General features: G+C 44.3%; 2 protein-coding genes across 3 annotated transcripts; one reads left to right on the top strand and one right to left on the bottom strand.

The window, feature by feature from the left end:
• Positions 1-56: 56 nt before the first annotated feature.
• On the bottom strand, positions 57-5662 carry LOC110480228 (glutamine amidotransferase-like class 1 domain-containing protein 3, mitochondrial). Of its 2 annotated transcripts, none has more exons than XM_085593769.1 (4): positions 5438-5662; positions 3277-3448; positions 1245-1449; positions 57-349 (listed from the first exon to the last, which is right to left on the bottom strand). In XM_085593769.1, exons 1-4 carry the CDS (start codon positions 5570-5572, stop codon positions 157-159), a joined length of 705 nt encoding a protein of 234 aa, XP_085449895.1. In that variant the 5' UTR covers positions 5573-5662; the 3' UTR covers positions 57-156. The 2 variants fall into 2 exon arrangements, with proteins under 2 accessions (XP_085449895.1, XP_021403680.1); XM_021548005.4 differs by having other exon boundaries at positions 5465-5662.
• A 5705-nt stretch (positions 5663-11367) lies between these two features.
• Positions 11368-19405, top strand: CLN5 (CLN5 lysosomal BMP synthase). The gene is made up of 4 exons (XM_021548010.4): positions 11368-11789; positions 14634-14799; positions 16261-16486; positions 18272-19405. Exons 1-4 carry the CDS (start codon positions 11383-11385, stop codon positions 18781-18783), a joined length of 1311 nt encoding a protein of 436 aa, XP_021403685.2. The 5' UTR covers positions 11368-11382; the 3' UTR covers positions 18784-19405.
• The last annotated feature ends 558 nt before the right edge of the window (positions 19406-19963 follow it).

The following is a 19963-nucleotide window of genomic DNA, read 5'->3' as shown; positions in this document are numbered from 1 at the left end:
ATCTGATGTATAAAACATTAAAAATCACCCCACTACACCAAACAAACCAGGAACTGTGAAGTTTAGCAGTTGCATTACTTTATTAATTCAATCTAAGAAAGCTAAATGTTTATGCTTAGCTACACTGATTTCCTTGGATATGTCTGTAGCTTCTAGTCAGGCAAGCTTCAGGACTTCTTGTACCATTGTTCCAATTCCATCAAAGATTTCATGCAGAGGAGCCTTGCACATGAAAGCACAGGTAGTAACTATTTTATTTGCTTTATCCACATGGGATTCATTTACATTTTTGCAAATGTGCTTACATCCAAGCTCTTCTATAGCAGATGCCGTTTCAGCATCAGGAAATCTGTAAATAAAAAGACTTTAATTAACATAAAGCAATGATATAGCCATAAAATTCTGCACACATAACTTGAATGAGAGAACTACAATAATATCTACTTTAGCTGATGATGACAAGGGAGTTAGAGAGGCTACTACTATCAGATTTTCCTATCCCCTACAGACACATCAAGTGATCTAATACCTTTGAAAACAAGGTCTGAAATATGAAGCCACAATATGTAAGAAGGTACAAGAGTTTTTAACAATCTTTAGGTAAGTTTGGAAGATGCTACCAAGTGCAGCCATAACTGATCTTTAGAAGCTTGAGAGAAGCCAGCTGAACTTGCAGCCTTTTCCAATACCTCCATGTAAGGTGTTCCTCTGGGATCTCTAGAGATTTTTATTTTTCCTCTCTGATAAGGCAGGAACAGATGCAATCTCTTCTGAACAGAATCACCCACTACAGCTGATGATAAATTTCATTCAGAAATTTTATTGGGAGTTGACAGTTCTTGAAGCAGTACTGATTTCTGCCATGCCCTGTTCTCATCTCCCTCCCCTAAAGTGGCCCCAAACCACTATCACCAGAAAAATGATATTATAAATCCCTGAGTAAACAGTTTAACTCATCCTAGAGGACTTTTCCAACTAAACAATTCTGTGATATCACAGATTAGTGTACATCCAGTTGTAGCATCACAAGTCACCCAACTTCATTGGACAGAATGGATTCATTCTGTCTGCCTTGAGAGTTCTGTGCCTACTACTGTTATTCTAGTGAAAACTGTCACTAATTTTTCTTAAAAGTAACTAAGTTCCCCCCACTTTACTGGTACAAAAGAGACTTTTGCATAGAAGCCTGTCCACTTCCTAATTGTAATTCTGATGTAAATCATCTCCATCCATTTCCTTCTTACCTTCCATCTATGTTTTTATCCTGACCGACTGTAACCTCACAACCAGGAAAAACTTTGGCTGCCAGAACTGGTGATATGCAGCACAAACCAATGGGCTTTTTAGCACTGTGAAAGGCCTGGAGTGTGGAGTTCACGTGCTCGTTGACAGTACAGTTCTTGCCATCTACAGCCCAGGAACACAGATTCTTTGCTACACCAAAACCACCTAAGAAAAGAAAAAAAACAAAGCAAAACGCTCAAATATAAGGCACTGCTAAAAGCTATTAAATTTGATAACAGCACACACCAAACAGAAGTTCTTTTTTACAACATAATCTTGGTATGTGTGGGACTGTTAAGTAACTGTACTGAAAGCCTTACAATGTCACTGTAACCTGTAAATGCTGGGTTTACAATGTTAAAAGTTTAACTGTGCACTTTTTTACACCATGTAGGTTATACATAGGCCAGAAAGCTTAACCTTGTTTCAAAAAGCAACAAATGGACAAACAGGAAACCCCACATTCGTCTGCTAGTCACTAGAACAGCTATACCATCTGTTATGCACTCAATAAGGAAGAGGGACCAGAAGACAAATACTAGTTAAAAGCACAAGTATGGAATTCATGGGAGTAATGCAAACAGGGATTTGACCCCCTATATTAATAAGCTCTCAAGTTTTACTTTGATGCTTAAACAATTATAGAAGAGCTTTTCTTCTTCCCTAGAACTACTTTTCAACTTCAAAAAAAGCCATTAACACAACAACAACAAAAAAAAAAAAACAAACTGGGGATTTTACACAAAATGGACATTATAACATATGGTATTCTAAGACAAAAACTTTTAAATGATAACATAATTTCCTATTAAAAATAGTGCTGATTTGTCTGTCTAGAAATTAATTTTAACAATCCTTTAGGTACATTTAATCTTCCTTTAATTGTATTAGCAGATTGTATTTTACAGCTCCTTTGTCTGCTGGATTTATAACCATCAGAATAATTAAAGTAAGGCTATTCCACATGGAATGTGCACAGCATCAACTTTTGTCCAATAAGCATAAGGAAATTTCCACAAGTACTCCAACAGACAACATCAAGAAGCTTTGCATTTTTAATATTTTTCCTTTCCCGGTTTGCTCACTTTCAAGTGTTATCTGAAATCTCTGAGGTGAGATTTTAATTTTCAAACTAAATGGGGTTTATTTCCCTCTAACAGTTATTACAGCATCCCCCTGAGCCTGGGTTCTAACAGCATGAAATTAATGTGCAAAACATCTGTGATTCTCTAGTCGCTCCTGATGAGCCACTCGAAGTGCAGGCAGAGTTGTTTCTCTGTGTTATACACACACTCCCTCTGGTGGCCTTACGACAGTGTGAAAACCTTAAAATTATCGCTTAGGCCCAATCATGAAGGTAGTATTTAACAGTACTATGAATATTCTGGAAAGAGATCTTCAGCAAGTCATTATTTCCTCGTGATGCTCTGGCTTCTTCATTTCTAAAAGTGATTACAACTACCTCTGTCTGGAATGAAACTCTCCAAGTAAAAAATTATCCATAAACATGTTTAGTACACCTTGATCAGGAGCTGAGTGGATACATAATTAAGCAGAATGTACTCCCATCTGACATGGAACATAATCTATTTGGCAACCTGCTATTCTGCCAATATTTTCAGAAGCCCTGAAATTAAGGCATTGCCATGTAACTGAGTTCTGACCCAATTTTTGTACTCTGGTCAGGGTTCTTGTCCACACGTAAGTAGTGAAGTTTTCACAACCTTCGGTAAGAAGGAATGGTGGAATGCAACTTAATACCAAAAGAACATCTGGCAATTTAACTTAGTGAACTATGAATCATAAATGTACTGAGTTTAAAAATCACAGATAATTTTCTTTTGAAAGATGAGCTCAGCTGGTCAGAGCACAGTGCTAATAATATCACGGTTGTGGGCACAACCTCTATGTGGGCCATTCACTTAAGAATTGGACGCAATGATCCTTGTGGGCCTTCCAACACAGAGTATTTTGTGATTTTGTGATACCTACCAGGGAAAATGACAGCATCAAATTCACTAGCTTTCAGTTCAGCCAAATCCTGAATGTTTCCCCTTGCCAACCTGGCACTTTCAACTAACACATTTCTCTTCTCTTCTGCTGGACTTCCTTTTAGGTGATTGACTACATCCCTTTGCTCAATATTGGGGGCAAATATCTTCACCTAGGAAAAGAGATTAAACAATTTTGCGAATTCAAACAAAACTCATACATATTTGTCACAATAAAGGTAATTTAATGAAAACAGGTTTTGTCCCTGAAGCCTCTTATCTAATTTAAGCAAATTCCACAGGATGAGTCTAGCACATTAAATATCTAAAGCAACATATGATATATTAGGATGGGTAAACACAGGCACTGTTCCCATCCTATTCCTGCAGCATTTTGACAGAAGAGCATTCTTATGCCAACATCAAGCTTACTGATTTTTGCCAGGGCAGATAAGGCCAAGGACAAACAGGGCACCACAATTTATACTAGCAGCCCAACTGGACATACAGCTGACTTTGAAGAAAGATTGCTCTTAACTGTTATGGGATGAAAATGCTAAAAATGTTTGACATAAAAAAAGTTAAAGATGCAAATTTTACAAGCATTTCTAGAACAAACATGACAGTTACCAGCTGTCCTAAAACACCAGCAGAAGAAAGGAAGACCAAAACACAGGAGAACCGATTTTAGTTAGACACAAAAGGACACTGCATCAGAATATAAAGCTCTCTGACAGGTGTACCACAGGGGCTGTTTTCCTGTGTCTGTTTTGAAGCTTCCTTCACAAACTTCACAGAGATGACGTTTTTGTATTATATATGAGGGTGCTGTTGTTACTATCAGACACCTGAGTGTGGCTACATGCAGACAGTGACCAGCTTCTGCTATCTGAAGCCACAGATGGGACCAAAGCACACCACTACATCCCGGCCCAGGCTTCTCTGACAAGTCCCAGTTTACCAAAGAGAGCCTGGAAACAGTGAGCAGAAAACAAGCAGATGAACTCCTGTGAGGGCTCCAAAAGCAATTGGAAAGAAGATAAAGCATTTTAATCCATCCTCAGCTCCCTGTGACCAGAAGAGAAGGGACAGGTTTCTAGGTTCTCCTTGTTCCTGGCTTCACAGGATCACAGAATTGTTAGGGCTGGAAGGCATTTCTAGAGATCATCCAGTCCAACCCCCCTGACCAGGCAGGGTTACCTAGGACAGGCTACACAAGAATGCATCCAGGTGGGTTTTGGATATCTCCACAGATGGAGACTCCATGACCTCCCTGGGCAGCCTGTTCCCATGCTGTGCCACCCTCAATGTGAAGAAGTTCCTCCTGATGTTAACTTGAAAGTCTTTGTGGTTTAGTTTGTAGCCATTGCTCCTTGCCCTGTCACTGGGCACCACTAAAAGGTCTGACACTGTTGTCCACAAAACGGGATTCATTACCTGGTGTGTGACAAGCAAATAACTACACACTCAAGAGAGATGTAGATTATTTATTTCAGAGTTGTGCAAGCCTGGGTGTTCAGTGGTATTCCACAAATCAAGCACAGCCACTGGATGTTTTTATGCCATTGTCTATACACGGGAATTCAGAGAACTCTGCAAGTGCAGCCCCTCTGTTGCGATTGGCGAGTCACTGCCACGCAAGTTTTGTATCTCCAGTTAACTTACACATGCTCAGAGGAATTGTCCTCACCCGGCCAGGGTTCTCTTTGACCTGCAGCCATGACTTTTAGTGTAATAATTTAGTTGTATTCACAAGACCCCTTTTCATTCTTGTGTGCAGCTGTCTGTGCAACCTGAGCTCCCGTCAGGGAGCCAGGCAGGTCTTTGGGCGGGGATGAATAAATCAGGGGAGGGGGCACTCTAAAATCTCTTATTTCAGGGCGGGGATGAATAAATCCGGGGAGGGGGCAGCATGAAGAGAGAGGTTATGGCTGAGTGGGCTTCGTAGGGTGCAGCGGCGGCGCGGGGAGCACCGCGGACCGGGAGGGGTCCGGTCCCACGGAGAGGGGAACTCCCGGCTGCTGTGCCGCACGCCGGGCCCCACATACACATACACATATACATACACATACACATATACATATACATATACATATACATATACATATACATATACATATACATATACATATACATATACATATACATATACGCATACACACCCCCCACACCCTGCCGCCCCCCGCTACCTCCGCGCCGCCGCGGCTCAGGTGCACCAGCGCCGCCGACGCCTCGTGAATCTCGCTGCCATCGAAGACGCCGCAGCCGGCGAGCACCAGCGCCACCCGCTTGCCCATGGCAGCCGCCCCTCAGGCCCGGGAAGGAGCTGCGCCAGGCGGGGGCCCGAGGCTGGCGCCACCGGCCCCGCTCCTTCCTCCTCCTCCTCCTCCTCCTGCCGCGCCTGCGCCGCCGGGCGCAGCCGCCGTCTCCATCTTCCGCCGGCGTGCGGGCGGGGCGGAAAGTAAAAGAGGAAATCGGGAAAGGCCATGGCGTGTGTCTCTAGTTTTAAGCAGAGCTCAGACGTGTTTTCGGGCTCACGCCCGGCCGGGCCCGCGCCCGCAGCGGGCTGTGCCGGCGGGCGCCGCGCGGTGACCCGCGGTGTGCTGCAGAACGCGCGCCTTGCTGCCGCTAGTCCCGAAGCTGCCGGGCTCGCAGAGCCGCAGGCGGTGCCTGTGAGGTGGGTTTTGTTGGTGGGTTTGTTCTGTGCGTAGGGCAATGACTGTGTAAAGAAATCGGCTTCCAAAGTGCTTTGAAAGCCAAAGAAACGAAATGGAGTTTGGCAAGGGGCCCGCGGTACTGCTGGTCCTGATGCTGTTTGTTTCAGTGACCCCACCTAGTCCTTTTTCTCCCTTAACCTCATGCTTTCATGAGGTTTCAAGGAGCTGCTGCACTTTATCAGTGAAAAATGAGTTATTTTAGCAAACCAAACTTTCTTCCTTGACCCACTCCCAGCTTAGTCCCTTAGGGCATTGCTTTAGTGAATCAAAAGGGAAAGAATGCATCCCATGTGTCTCCTTGTCTGTGTGCACAAATGCCACACCAGGGATCAGCTGCATTGAATTTTAGTAAGATCCTTCAGCTCTTGGCCCTTCGTTTTTCATGAGCTGCCTCTCTTAAAATAAGCAGGAGCTTGTGTTTAATAATGAAAACTTACTCATCTACTGGACCAGAGGACTGAAAAACTGCATCTTGTAGAAAAATTAAGAGTGTCTTCCAAAAACTTGGAGTATGGATTTTCTGCAGAGGACATGAGAGTGAGCAGTCTGGGCAGAACAAAAATGACATTTGAAAGCAGAGCCTTTTCCTGCTGCAAAATGCATTCAGTTGGATACTGATTGGTTGGCAGTCTGTGTGGCATGATGGACAGGGAGATTCTGGAACAGGACAGGGCCAGGATGGGAAAATTCCCTGCTGAAGGGCAGACTCCTGTCTGCTGGGCAATGTTTACTCCTAACCGGTGTAGGGCTTCAGCTCAGTCCACACCACAGCCCACACTCTGCCTCTCAGGACTGAGCAGGACTACAGCATAGCTCCACTGAGAACCTGCAGAGCTGGAATCCCACTGGAATCATCCTTATGCTTAAGAGCTAGGACAATGCTTCTGCCTGGAAGGAGTTTAAGCTCACTGCATGTTTGGAGAAGCTGATGTAGTCCTAAACTCTGCTGTGTGTTAGGGCCATGGTTAATGTCAGTGCTAGGGAAGTGAGCACATTCAGGACTGAAATTCCCTGCTCCTTTCTGGCCTGACTTACTGGCTAGTCTTTCTGGATGGATCCTGGACTTGAATTGTCAGTAACCTCATCTCCAGTCTTATTTCTGCCCCTGTCTTTTAGATGGATCTCAGATTCACATTGTTGGTGATCCTTTTCCCTGGATGGACCCTAGACTTGGTTGGGATACGACTTGGTTGGGATCCCACTTCAGGTTCTGTATCTCACATCTCTGTGCCAGCTCTGTTCCCTGATCTAGCTCCAACTTGCTCATGCGAGATCCCTGCCCTGTGTGACCTTGTTATGGCCCTCTGTGGCTTAGGTCCATGTTTTTATCCCAGCTTATGACATATTCTTGCCCTAGATGTCTGTCACCCCAAAGTAGCCTTAAGAGGACTCTTCTCCATCCTGGGCCTGCAAGAGCATTTCACAAGGAGTACAGCTCTGAAGCCAGGTGTTGCAAGGTGAGAGGTCACACCTTGTTGAGAGAAGAAGCTGTGGTCAAGGCCCTCAGTACACTAGTAGCCCTATAATTACCCTGGCCAGCCTCTGCTGTGGCCTCCACCCACACACCCTCCAGCCACAAATCCATGGGGATTTAGGCCTGGGCACCCAGACATCACCTGAGCTGTGCTGCAGGTGTGTCCCATTTCTTGTTGTCCTGATGTGTGGGTTGCTCTTCCTGCACGTCTTGTGAATTGACCTGGGCACAAGCAGTGTACTCCCAGCCTCTACCCTGCTGTATCTGGGGCTGCTGCTGGATCCAGCTACTACTATGTGCCTGTTCCCTTTCAGAAACTGAATAGCAGTGAGGTTCCACCAAGAGTCTGCTCACTAGAAAAATCCAGGGTGGTGAGGCAAATGCAAGGTTATGCTGGAATGACCAATGCATTGGATCTGCATCGGTGGGCTACACAGCTGGATTCAGGTGTGGCTGCAATGTGGCTCAGGTGGGAGGCAGGAGCTTTGGCTTACAAGCAGCTTGCCAGGAAAGGAGCAGGGAGCACCTTCTGAGGTGTGTCAGCAGAGCAAAAGCAGTTTCTGAATTTCCTCACAAGTTTTTACCACCTTGAGCAACCCGCTACACACACTGAAGGGAAGAGAGCAGGTACCATCCCCTACAGACTTCAAGGGGTTGAATTACAGTTCTGCCCTAGACCCCAGCCCTTTTTCTGCTGCCCAGGATTTAAGAAGTATGTGTTTTTTTCTGGTGGAAATCCTGCTTTGAGGTGCCTTAGTTGCCTGACAACAGCTGTTAACTTAAATTTTACTTGGACAGCTCTTTGTATTTCACAGGCACCCAGCTGACTCATCAATTCACTTATCCATACCCTGCAGCAAATCCCAGAGGGTTCATCTCAGTTTAAAACTCATTAGGAACTTCCTCTGCATCCTTATCCCAACCCTCATCCTATCTCTCAGGCTTCAGCAGACCCTTGCCCCACCCCCCACAAGAATTCCAGCTTGGAAAGAAATCATTTCCATCACCTGTCTCCTAAACTGGCAGACAAAGGAGGAACTGCCCTGTAATCCTAAATGTTTACTGAACTGCACATCTGTCCTGAGCACAGTTCTCATCCTAGCTGCCAGGGTCAAGGAGATCCTGAGGGGAACTCTTAGCAGTATCTTACAAAGCCCAGTCATTCCCCGCTGCTGTAGAAAAAGACATGGCTTTCTCCCAGCCCAGCTCACAGCTCCAGGTGGCATCTCAGGCTATGTAACAAAGTGTAGGTGCACAGGAGCCCTGTTTCTGGCTCTTTTCCTCAAAATTCCTTTCTTACCCCTCAAAGGCAGAGATTGTGCCTCTGACTGATGAACTCCTGTCTTTCAGAGCAGCTTCAGTATGACTTCAGGTAATGTTTGTATTTCTCAGTATGCATCTGGCTGACTCAATAGCTAACATATGCCAGTGTGAGTGAGGAAAAAACCCCTGTGATCAGTAAAGCTGCCAGATGTGTAGCTTTATCTGTTGTGATCCACATATATAACTGTGACTTTCCTGCTGTATGGCACATTGCCAGTGTATGCATAGGCTGGGAAATGTGCAGCTGTGGTGTAAGCACCATCCAGAGCAGCCCATTTTTGTGAGACAGGGGCTCTTACTTCAGGTGCAACAGCCTCTCTGCTGTGACTTACAGTGTGATGACTCAAGTACAGCTTCAAAGCCAAGCTATCTGTTCAAACCCACAACTTCTGACTGAAGCAGCAGGATTTGTTTTCCCTTTTCTCTCAGTCAGTTCCATCCTGTTCATGTCAAGGGTGAAGATGGAGAATGTACTGATTTATAATGGGAAAGTATCAAGAGTCTTTGTTGTTTCAGGAAAATGTTCAATTTTCACTAACCAAAAAAAAAAAAGAAAAAACCTCTGGAAAATGACAAAAATGTAGGAATTCTGTCAGGTCTAGAATTTGATCTTTGTAGCCAGTTTCAGTATTTACTCAAAGCCTGTTACTGGACAAAAATGCAGATCAGCTCTGTGGGTTTATAATTGTGAATTTGACTTGTTTCTGCATAATAAACTAGACAATGGCTTTTTAGCTTAAGTATATTTATTCATAAATATATTAGTAGTTTATTTCCTATGTCCACAACATAACTTAGGTTGCATGAGAAAAAAAAAGGTACCTTGCTGCAAAGGTTTCCTGTGGGATGTGATGAAGTAAGATATAAAACTGCTATTAAAATTTTAAAAATAAATAAATCAACCCCTTCAGCATCTACATAGTGGAGATGTAATAATCCACATTGCAAACATATGCTGAGTCAGGACTAAGGACCTGTTCGTATTGCATTTCAAGTTTGACTAGCAAGCAGTTATGGCACCTTCATTATGCCATTTCACTTTCTTGCATCCTGGTTTCAAAGAAGGGATAAATTAGCCTTCCCTCATTTCATAAAGCACTTCCAGAGTTACACATCTAAATCTCTAGCACTAGGAATTATGGCTATATTCCAAATAAACACATATCTTTTTGAACAGATTAAAGAGCTGGTATATCATACTACACTCAAGCTATGAAACACATATGATTACTGGCACTTTATTTCCTAACAAATAAACCCAGAGATTTTATAAATGAGACACAATTAACATGCATGAGATTAAAATGAGATTAGGAAATATTAGTATGTATTTGTTATGTAAGCATGCATTTAATTAATGTATAGTGCTGAATGGCATGGATTTTAAAAATAAACACTATAGAATCAGACAGCAGGGAAGTAAGATAAGAAAGTTGCTGAAATTAAAAGTTTTAAGGTTTTCTGAACATCTTTAATACCCCCAGCATTACTGAAACTGATATTCAGCAGCCTATCCTGCACTTTTATGGAGAATGCAGGGCTTTCCACCAGCAATTTGGTTTGAATATATAGCCTAGCATAGTGCTGACTAGAGAACTGATTGTTCTTTAGGGGCTCGCGTGAAATGAGCAGGGATATTTTTCTGGCTCCCAACAGTCAAAAGTCTACAGCACAGTTACTATTTACCCAGTGAGTAGCATACACCAGTGTTTTCACTCTGGATGCCAAATACTAAACTTAGCCTTCTGGAGTCTCATGCCAGCATAACCAGTTTTGAACTCTGAAGAACTGGAAAAAGCTGTGTTTTGTGCAGGGATGCTGTTGGCAAACCTGTTTTCACAGTTTCTCTTGGTTCATCTGCAAGATAGTTCTCACCATTACTATAAACACGAGAGAATAAACTGCTATATGATTCCTGTAATGTAAAGTGTTATGATTTGAAAAAGTGTTCTGAAATGGGTGACAGATACACAGACTTAGCTTGAAGCCCTGAAAAGTTTCAGACAAGTCTTGGCAGTCTGAAGAGGCTCAGGGTTACAGGGTTTATCACAGCAAAAGCCTCTCTGCCATTTGGCCTCGTGTCAGGCCAGGCCCCCGAGAAGTCACCCCCTCAGTAGGTTCTGGGTGTGAGGATGGGCATTTGATGTGCTTTTTACAGAATCACAGAACCAATTAGGTTGGAAAAGACCTCTGAGATCATGGAGTCCAACCTATGATTGAACACCCCACGTTAACTTCACCATGGCACTCTGCCTCCTCAGTGCTGCATCCAGTCTCTTCTTAAATACCCTCAGGGACAGTAACTGGGCAGTCCATTCCAATATCTAATCACCACTTCTGTCACGAAATTCTTCCTGATGTCCACCCTAAATCTCTCCTGGTGTTGATTAAAACTATGTCCTCTCATCTTGTCACTGGTTACCGGGGACAACAGACCGACCCCGACCTACAACTTCCTTTTAGGGAGCTGTAGAAAGTGATGGCTCCCCATGAGCCTCCCTTTTTCTGTGCTAAACATCCCCAGTTCCCTCAGCTGATCCTCGTAGTTTTTGTGCCCCAGACCCCCCAGCAGCCCTGAGGCGTCTCCAAAGCAATGCGTGAAAAGGCAGACAGCCCTGCTCCAGCTACGTGTGCGGCTCGGCCCTCCAGAGACTCAGTCGCAGTCGGGCCGGGTGGCGCTCCTGAGGGAGGATGCGGCACACGGGGGTTTCCCTGGCGGGGACAAAAGCAGCGCGGCTCGCTCCGGCCCCTGCCTGCGGCCGGGCTCGGCGGGCGCCTGCCCGGCCCCGTGGGCGGCGCGGGGGCGGCCCGTTCCCGCCCGGCCTCCTGCGGCCCCGCCGCTCGCCGCAGCCGGGCCCGCTCCGCCATGGGCGCCGCTCGCCGCTCCCGCCTGCCGCCGCTGCTGCCGCTGCTGCTGCTGCCGCTGGTGGCGGCGCTGGGGCCGCGGGGCCGCGTCTCGGGGCAGCTCCGCTCGCCACCGCGGTGGCCGGTGCCCTACAGGTGAGTGCCGCCCGAGGGCTCTTCTGCTTCTCTGTGCATTGGACTCGAGAGGCCGGGGGAAGCTTCCCTTTTTCGTCTCGGGGTGTTGATCCTTGGCAAGGTGCTCGGCCTGTTTGGCTCGCCGAGGGAGCCGCAGTGCCGTGCCAGGCCGGGAGCTGCGCTTGGTCTCAGCAGCGGGAGGGATTGGTTCCCTGGGAAGGAATGCTCGCGTTTAAACGCGTTCCTTAATGCCGGCAGAAAAGTACGGTTTTTTGCTTGGAAATTTCACTTAAGGTCACGCTTCGTGACAAATGAAACGGTACAAAATCCCTTTCGCTGCTCCGGAGCTGCCTGAGCTCCAGAATTCCTGGTGGTGTCGGGGACAGCAAGGAGACTGCATGTTGTGGCCTGTAAATAGCGATGGATTTGGCGGTGCCGAGGAAATGAGCCCCTTCAGAAGAAGCGCTAGGCTCGACTGTGTATTTTGTGCGGGTTTGCTGTTTGTAAAGGGAGTAGTTATCAATGTTTAACTGCAGCTTAATAATGCACACCTGAAATTTTGAGAGCCTGTTGCATAATTCCCAGCAGTTAAATTTGCATCAGGTGATGCCTGAAGGAGCTGATCTTGAAGTCCTGGATTGTTGGGATTTTCCAGCAAGTTCAGGAATTACAAGACTGGGTCTTGAGATGGTCAGTTTTGGAGAACAATCCTGTTGGTGTAAGATGCTCAGAAATGTAGGGTTTCAGTGTTTCTTAATGTTACCTTCTTGTCACATGCAAGGTGTAGTGCAAGGGGTCATGTAAGGTGTGCAAGCTATAGGACTTGAATGTGTGGTTGGCCTAAGTTTTTGTTTTCTGTGTGTTTTTTTTCAGACATACTCGTTAGGGTTTTGGGGATTGTTATTCTTTTTCTTTTCTTCCCCCCCATCCCCGCCACTTCCTCCCCACACCTTCCCCCAGACAAAATAAAGGCAGACTTGCTGGGAGTTCCCAGCAAGCCTGGGGAAGAAGTCCACAGGGGAAATCAGCGATGCCTCAGCTGAGCTGCTGGCTTCAGTATTGCTCAGGAAGTGCTGTGTCCTTGAGTCATCTCAGGGCTGGGGTATTTGTGTCACTAGCCCTGGGCAGCTGAGTGTGTTAGACTCTCAGACTAACCAGACAAGATTTGGACAAGCTGTGTATGCCAATTTGTCATGGTAACAGGAATACAGGAACCTTATTTTAAGTGAAATACAGGAGTGATTCTAAAGGAACTTAGAATAAGAAGGCTTGTTCCAGTGGGTTGATCCTGGCTGGATGCCAGGTGTCCAACAAAGTCACTCCATCACTCTCCTCCACAAGTGGATAGGGGAAGGAAAATACAGTAAGGTATAGGGTATTTTGAGGGTTCATGAGTTGAGATAAGGATAGGGAGAGATCACTAACCAAATACCATCACAAGGCAAAACAGACTCAGCTTTGGGATATTAATTGAATGTATTGCTAACAAAATTGGAGCAGAATAATAAGTAGAATAAATCTTAAAGCCACCTTTGCCCCACTCTTCTTCCCAGGTTCTGCCTCCTTCTCCTAGTGCTGCAGGGAGGTGGAGAATTGGAGTCAAGCTCATTTCATCAGATGCTGTTCCTGCTGCTGCTCAGGGAGAGGAGTCCTTCCCCTGCTCCAGCATGGGGTCCCTTCCACAAGAGACAGTTTTCCATGAACTTCTCCAACCTGAGTCCATCCCACAGGCAACAGTTCTTCATTAACTGCTCCAGCATGGGTCACTCCTCCATGCAGTCCTTCAGGCACAGTCTGCTCCCACATGGGTACCCCAGGGGGTCACAAGTCCTGTCAGGAAGCCTGCTCCAGCATGGGCTTCTCCCCGCATAGGTCTGCAGCCTGCTCTGTGGGGTCAAAGGGTTCTTTAAATGGGTTTGTTCCACAGGCTGCAGGGGAATCTCAGCTCCAGCTCTTGGAGCAGCTCCTGCTCCTTCTTCTTCACTGACTGTGGTGTCTGCAGGACTGTGCCTCTCACATATTCTAACTCTGTTCTTCTCTGGCCACAATTACATTGGTGCAATAACTTTTTTTACTTCTTAAATCTGTTATCACAAAGGTTGTGCTGTCATTCCTGATTGTCTCAGCCCTGCCCAGTGCAGGGTCCATCCTGGAGCTGGCTGGCATTGGCTTTGACTGACATGGGGCAGCCTTCTGGCAGCTTCTCACATCAACCATCCTTGTACCCTGCTACCAAAACCTGGCCACACACGCTTTCATACACTTGCCAAAAACATTCTTTGAACTTTGATTATAGTGATAACAGGAAGTGGATTGGGTCTTCGGTTTTTGAGGTTTAATAGGAATGGAATAGAAGCAATGACCCCAGGTATTTTCTTAGACCTCTTTATCTAAATTAACATAGAGGGATTAATTCTTTTTCTGATCTTGGCAATATTGTAGAGTCAAAATAGCTGCATCTGGGAACCTCTTACTATAGAACAGCAAGAACAAAGTGGTCAATCCCCATATAAATAAATTGCCAGGAGAATGTTTTTGAGGCAGATCTGAAACTATCCTTTACTCAACATCTGTGTGAGTGATCTTGTGAGAATGTCACCCTTTGTAATCCGCATTATTTCTACTCCTTCACAATGAGTATAACATGATTTCCGTTTGTGAGCCTTAAGTCCCGAAGTCCTGATTCTGCAGATGTGCACCCCAGCAGCCTTATGAACTTGAGAAGTCCAACTGTTGCAGTGTCTGGTCACAGAATCTGTCTTTGAGGTGCTGGACACGTAAGCTGTCCCCCTCAGGAAGCCATAACAGTAACTCCAGCTGCAAAGCTGCACTTGTCATTCCATGTGCTTCTCTTTCTCAACACAGGCGCTTTGATTACCGTCCAAAAACCGATCCTTACTGCCAAGCTCGTTACACCTTCTGTCCCACTGGCTCTGCCATTCCAGTCATGAGAGAAGAGGATGTCATTGAAGTGTATCGATTACAGGCTCCAGTATGGGAATTCAAGTACGGGGACCTACTAGGACATTTGGTAAGGTGATGTTTTTAACAAAGTTAGAGTAACAAATTCAGCTGAATTTAACAGCAGGTGTTAAGAATGGGAGCTCTAAGGTTGGGATATGCTTGTATGGAAGACTGTTAGAGCTGGGCTATCTGTAGGGAAGATACTCAAAGAGCATTAAGTTTCAAATAAAATGTACAGGATTCAGCTCAGCTAAAGACAAGAGCATGAACAGCATCGTTGCTGGGTTTGAACACGTTCCCCTGTCTAGCTGCATAATGAGTGCTTTGTGTACACACACACATTGTGTCTTGGATGTCTTTTCTTCTGTGCTATCACCGCATCAAGAAAATACTTTTATTTGTCCCCTTACATCAGATAAAATAGTTGCTTAGTGTATTGATGAGCCTCCCCTCTCAGCCCCCCAGATTACTAGGCTAGCACAGATATACGAGGCCTTGAGGGAAGGCAAATCAGGAGATGGGCAAAGATACAAAAGAGGCTCTAACTCCCTGATGTGGTTCTCCGAGCTGTTTAATCAATGAGATGGGTGAGAAAAGAGTGAACAGGAAGGGACACGGCCTTATCTAGGCTCTGGACAGGGAGGGCTTTCTGGCTCTCTGCCAACCCCATCGGAGCAGGAAGGAAGGGACCACACTTATCTGATCAGAGTCACAGGAGTCACTGGAAATGGGGAAAGCATAGCTGGAGCGCACTGTAACAGTGTATTAATTTTTCTCTTGTTAGAAACTCACATATTTGCTTGGAGGAGCAGGCAGCCAGCTGGTCAGAACAGTAGATCATGAGAAGTTGGTTGCTTTTACACTTCTTTCTTGAGTGTTATGATCAGTATGAAATTGAAGTGTCCATTCATGGAGTCATGCAAACATGAAGTCTCAGCTTTAGTAATATTTATAGTTATAGCAGGAGTAAAACTCATCTTCAAAGCATGATTCTTAATTAATAAAGAAATGTTAGTGAATCAAAACCAAGCACAGAGAGTCAAAAATGGAAATAGATTCAAATATTGTTGTCTCAGTTGTTAACTAAGTTTGGATTTATGTTTTTACTATACAGCTTTTAAATAAAGTATTTATATCATTAGTTTTATGACATTCATTAGCAAGATCTGCTTTCGGTAACTTGGTTCTGCTCTTTATTTCTCTGATACCCCCATGAAGTTAAGGATTCAAAGCTTGAGTCTTGATGATGAGCTCCCACTGAGTATCTGCTTCCAAGTGACATAATTTACAATGGATGGATAGAAAACCACTGAGACAGCATGATGCCCTGAATAAAAAGTATGTGTGTCATGCAATCTGGTGTGTTGTGCTTCAGTGTTACTGAATCCCTTGTAGGAACTCCTTCCCCTCTTCTCACCCTGTCACAGAATAGCTCCTGAGCATCTTACCTTTTGTACAGGTCAAGCTGAAGTTGTTATGAAATCAAAGTTTTGGTGGTTTGGTTTTTTTGGTTTTTTTTATTTTCCAGAAAATTATGCATGATGCTGTTGGTTTCAAGAGCTCTCTAACAGGCAAAAACTACACAATGGAGTGGTATGAGCTCTTCCAGCTTGGGAACTGCACATTTCCACATCTGCGGCCTGGCATGGATGCACCATTCTGGTGTAACCAAGGAGCTGCCTGCTTTTATGAAGGAATAGATGATGCACACTGGAAGGCAAATGGAACTTTAGTTCTTGTGACCACAATATCAGGTAGATTTTAGATGCTTTGGATAGTGTTAATACAAAATATAGAGTCAGCCTTGTCTTTGTAAAGTGCTATATTTTAATTTATGTTCTATAGGTTATTTGCAGCACTAGTCAATGATTCTAATTTGAAACACTCTCTTGAATACAGAAAGTGGCATGAGGCTGCTGCCATTTTAACAATTCACACTGGAGAGTTGTTAAGTGAGAGCCATTTGGTGTTGCTGTACAAAAACACTTGAGTCTCTTGAGTGTAAAAATAGCAAAACAGCTTAAACAGTCTCATTATGAACTCTTTTCACATGGCTTCATGAAAACAAAATCTTATATTGTGAAGTGGCAGATGACTGCTGAGATAGAAAAACTGTTGAAAACATGTTTATTATTGAGCAAACAAGGCATATTTAGAAATAATCTCAAAGATATAAAAATATTAATCTCTATTTCTGTCCCCCTCATTATGTGTCCTAAAACTTGAAAATGTCTCCAGTAATAGGTCTCTGTCATATGTTACAGAACAAACCTAGGCCTTACGCTTCAAAATACATAGGTGATGACCAGAAGAGTTTCCTGGTGTATATGGATCCTAAAATAAAATCCTAAAATAAATCCTAAAATAAAAAGGTCATTCAAATAAATCTGACTGATTGCTCTAGCAATAGAGTGAACGACTTACAAAAAAAGTTCACTGAGGACTTGGGTAGTTACATTTTGTGTGACCAAAACCACTTAGGTTCCGAAGTTGGTGTAGTGTGCAAGACACAGTGGAGAGTTAGCTTACAGCTCTTGTGACATGGTGCTTTATGTGTGCCCACTTCCATCCTTAGCAGCTTTGCTGGCCTCAGTCTCTGCATAATCTATCCAGTGCTGCTAGGAACTTCTAGGTAGCTCTTTAAACAAGGAAGTAAAGTGGAGCTGCTGTCCTGTGAGTTTGTAGTTCATGACTGAAGTATTTGATGCCTGATATGATTGGATTCTTTTGTATGAATATCAAGTTGAAATTTTTCATACAGCTGGGGAACTTGTCATGCTTCCTCTCTCTGTGGATTATTTGACGCCCAGGAAAGGTGAGGCTACACTGGCACCTTGTGGAGGCATTACAGTCCTCCTCACCTCTCTTGCTTTCCATTTCCATGAAACTTTCAAGGAGGTAGCATTTCTGAGAGTTTTCAGTTGTCTAAATTTTACAAAAACTGTCAGATTTCTAGTCAGAGAGGGTGAGTGGATTCAAACAAAAATGAACAGCATCATGAGCTGCACTTGCTCCCTTCAGAGAGCTGGCAAAAAGCATCCCGTCTTAGTGGTCTTAACATCCCACCCATAATTTGGCTCAATTCAGCTTTGCCAGCTGTGGAGCTGCTAAATCAGCAGGGTGTCTCAGTCTGAATCTTTTGTGAAGAGACATGAAAATTTCTACTCTGAATTTTTGAATTTAGTTAAAACTTGAAGTGCAGAAATGTCTGTTGGTCTGGTGAGCATTTTGTCAGCATCTCTTGCAGACTGTACTACCTCTGCCCTGTTTGTCTGCATGGATAATGCAAAATGAGAAGTGTCACGGTTCTCTGGTGTTTGAATATTCTGGCATAGTAACAGGAGAAGGATCAGGAGAAGGAATTACAGTTTAAATAAACTACATGTAAATGTAGTTTATTCAGTTGGTTATCCCTTGCCCCTCCGACCTAAGCCCCGTGTCTGTGTATGGTGAGGTAGTGTAGGTAAACTTGCAGGGGAGGCAGGTGAATCCTGCATTTGTTACCTCATCTCTGCAATACTTCATTTCATCTCTTTCAGGAACCATGTTTAATGAAATGGCACAATGGGTAAAATACGACAATGAGACTGGCATTTACTACGAGACCTGGACAGTTCAAGCAAGTCCCGACAAAAAGTCAACAGTGTGGTTTGACTCTTATGAGTGCTCCAAGTTTATACTGAGAACCTACCAGAAGCTAGCTGACTTAGGAGCTGTATTTAAGAAGATACAAACAAACTACACAAGCATAATTTTGTTCAGTGGAGAACCTATTTATTTGGGGAATGAAACATCTATTTTTGGACCACAAGGAAACAAGACACTGGCAGCAGCTATAAGAGACTTTTACAATCCATTTAAACCTCATCAGAGTGTCAGAGAGTTTTTTGTGGATCTTTTCAAAATAATTGATCATGTTATCTTTAAGCATCAGTTTTATCTCTTCTACAACTTGGAATATTGGTTTTTACCTATGAAGTCCCCTTATCTTAAAATAGTTTATGAAGAGGTCCCTTTGCCTGTTGGAAGCAAAGCATCCTTTGGTGTATGACTGACTACTGAAGAACAAAACTTGCCTCCATGGCACAATATTCTTAAGGACTTTAACACCATGATGGTGTTAAAGGGTTGTATGTTTCACTGCTGACTGTAAAAAATTGTTTTGGGAGGGCTTTGCTGTACCAGGTGACAGACTCTGCATTTGTTTTCTTACTACCTGTATAACACATTAATGAATGCTTCAGCTTCTCTGACCTGGCCAGCTTCTGTGTATCCATGGCCCCCGGCTGCCTGAGGGGAGGCTGCAGTGGCTCCTCTGGCTAAGCTCTGCAGTGCCAGAGGGGGAAGGGGGAAGCAGCTGCCTGCTCTTGGCTCAGGTGCTCTTCACATGCATGGCCACGTGGCAGCAGATGGCACCTGGCCACCAGCAGAAGTGGGACACAAGTTACAAGGACTAACTCACTCAACATGGGTGTCTGGATGTGTCCAGTTCCTTCAACATGTGCCTTACACTGATGTTCCTGTAGTTCTTTGGTTTGTACAGCTGGGACCTATGGACTATTCTCTGGTATTCTGGGGCAGTGAATGTACTGGAGGATGGCAAGGGTGATGCTTTTTCACCACTTTTCTTCCTTCAACTGCACTGTAAACACAATACAGATGGCTCTGCTTCAGTTTCATGTGTGTTTTGTGGCACAGGTAAAAGCCTAACTACCTGCCTTGATGCTGCCTCATGCATAATTGCAGTGTTCTTCCAGTCTACTATCTTGAAGTCTACTTGAGGCTTCAGTTGGTCAGTTTTGTAGAACTTTTGTATATTCCTTTCTAATTTTTTAAAAAAGCATAGAAATCTTAATATGAAAGAAGTAATGACAGCTTGTTGGGTCATCAACATTGGAGATAAAAATCCATGCTTGTCACAGAGCTGTCTCTGAAATGTGACTGCAGCCTCTTGCTGTCAGTGATATTTGCAGTAGTGGTGCTTTGCTAGCTGTGTTGTCACTGGGTCCCGTTCCAGGCTCAACTTGGAGCACTTTGGCAACTAGTTAGTTCCCTTTAAACCCAAGGGACCAAAGCCAGAGGAACACTGGCTTTCTGGAAACTATTGAGGTGCCTGCACACTGAAAAACCGCAGCTGCAGCAATGTAATAATTTCCATGTGTTCACTGCTTGCTTGGATGTTTTGTTTTTTTTTTTAAACTAGCTGTGGGATAAAAAGTGCTCCTGCAGAG

This window comes from Lonchura striata, chromosome 1 (genome assembly GCF_050655825.1).
Source record: "Lonchura striata isolate lonStrDom1 chromosome 1, ASM5065582v1, whole genome shotgun sequence".
NCBI classification, from domain to species: domain Eukaryota; kingdom Metazoa; phylum Chordata; class Aves; order Passeriformes; family Estrildidae; genus Lonchura; species Lonchura striata.
Note: the sequence above shows the minus strand (reverse complement) of the source record. Positions and strands in the feature narration are given on the sequence as shown.

Excerpts from the sequence above, each read along its gene's own strand:
- LOC110480228 (XM_085593769.1), bottom strand. The coding sequence starts at position 5,572 with ATGGGCAAGCGGGTGGCGCTGGTGCTCGCCGGCTGCGGCGTCTTCGAT. Across the intron at positions 3,449-5,437 it reads GGGGCGGCAGGGTGTGGGGG|GTGAAGATATTTGCCCCCAA; the intron begins GTGTGTATGCGT and ends CTCTTTTCCTAG. Across the intron at positions 350-1,244 it reads GATAAAAACATAGATGGAAG|ATTTCCTGATGCTGAAACGG; the intron begins GTAAGAAGGAAA and ends TTTTATTTACAG.
- CLN5 (XM_021548010.4), top strand. The coding sequence starts at position 11,383 with ATGCGTGAAAAGGCAGACAGCCCTGCTCCAGCTACGTGTGCGGCTCGG. Across the intron at positions 14,800-16,260 it reads GGGACCTACTAGGACATTTG|AAAATTATGCATGATGCTGT; the intron begins GTAAGGTGATGT and ends TTTATTTTCCAG. Across the intron at positions 16,487-18,271 it reads TCTTGTGACCACAATATCAG|GAACCATGTTTAATGAAATG; the intron begins GTAGATTTTAGA and ends CATCTCTTTCAG.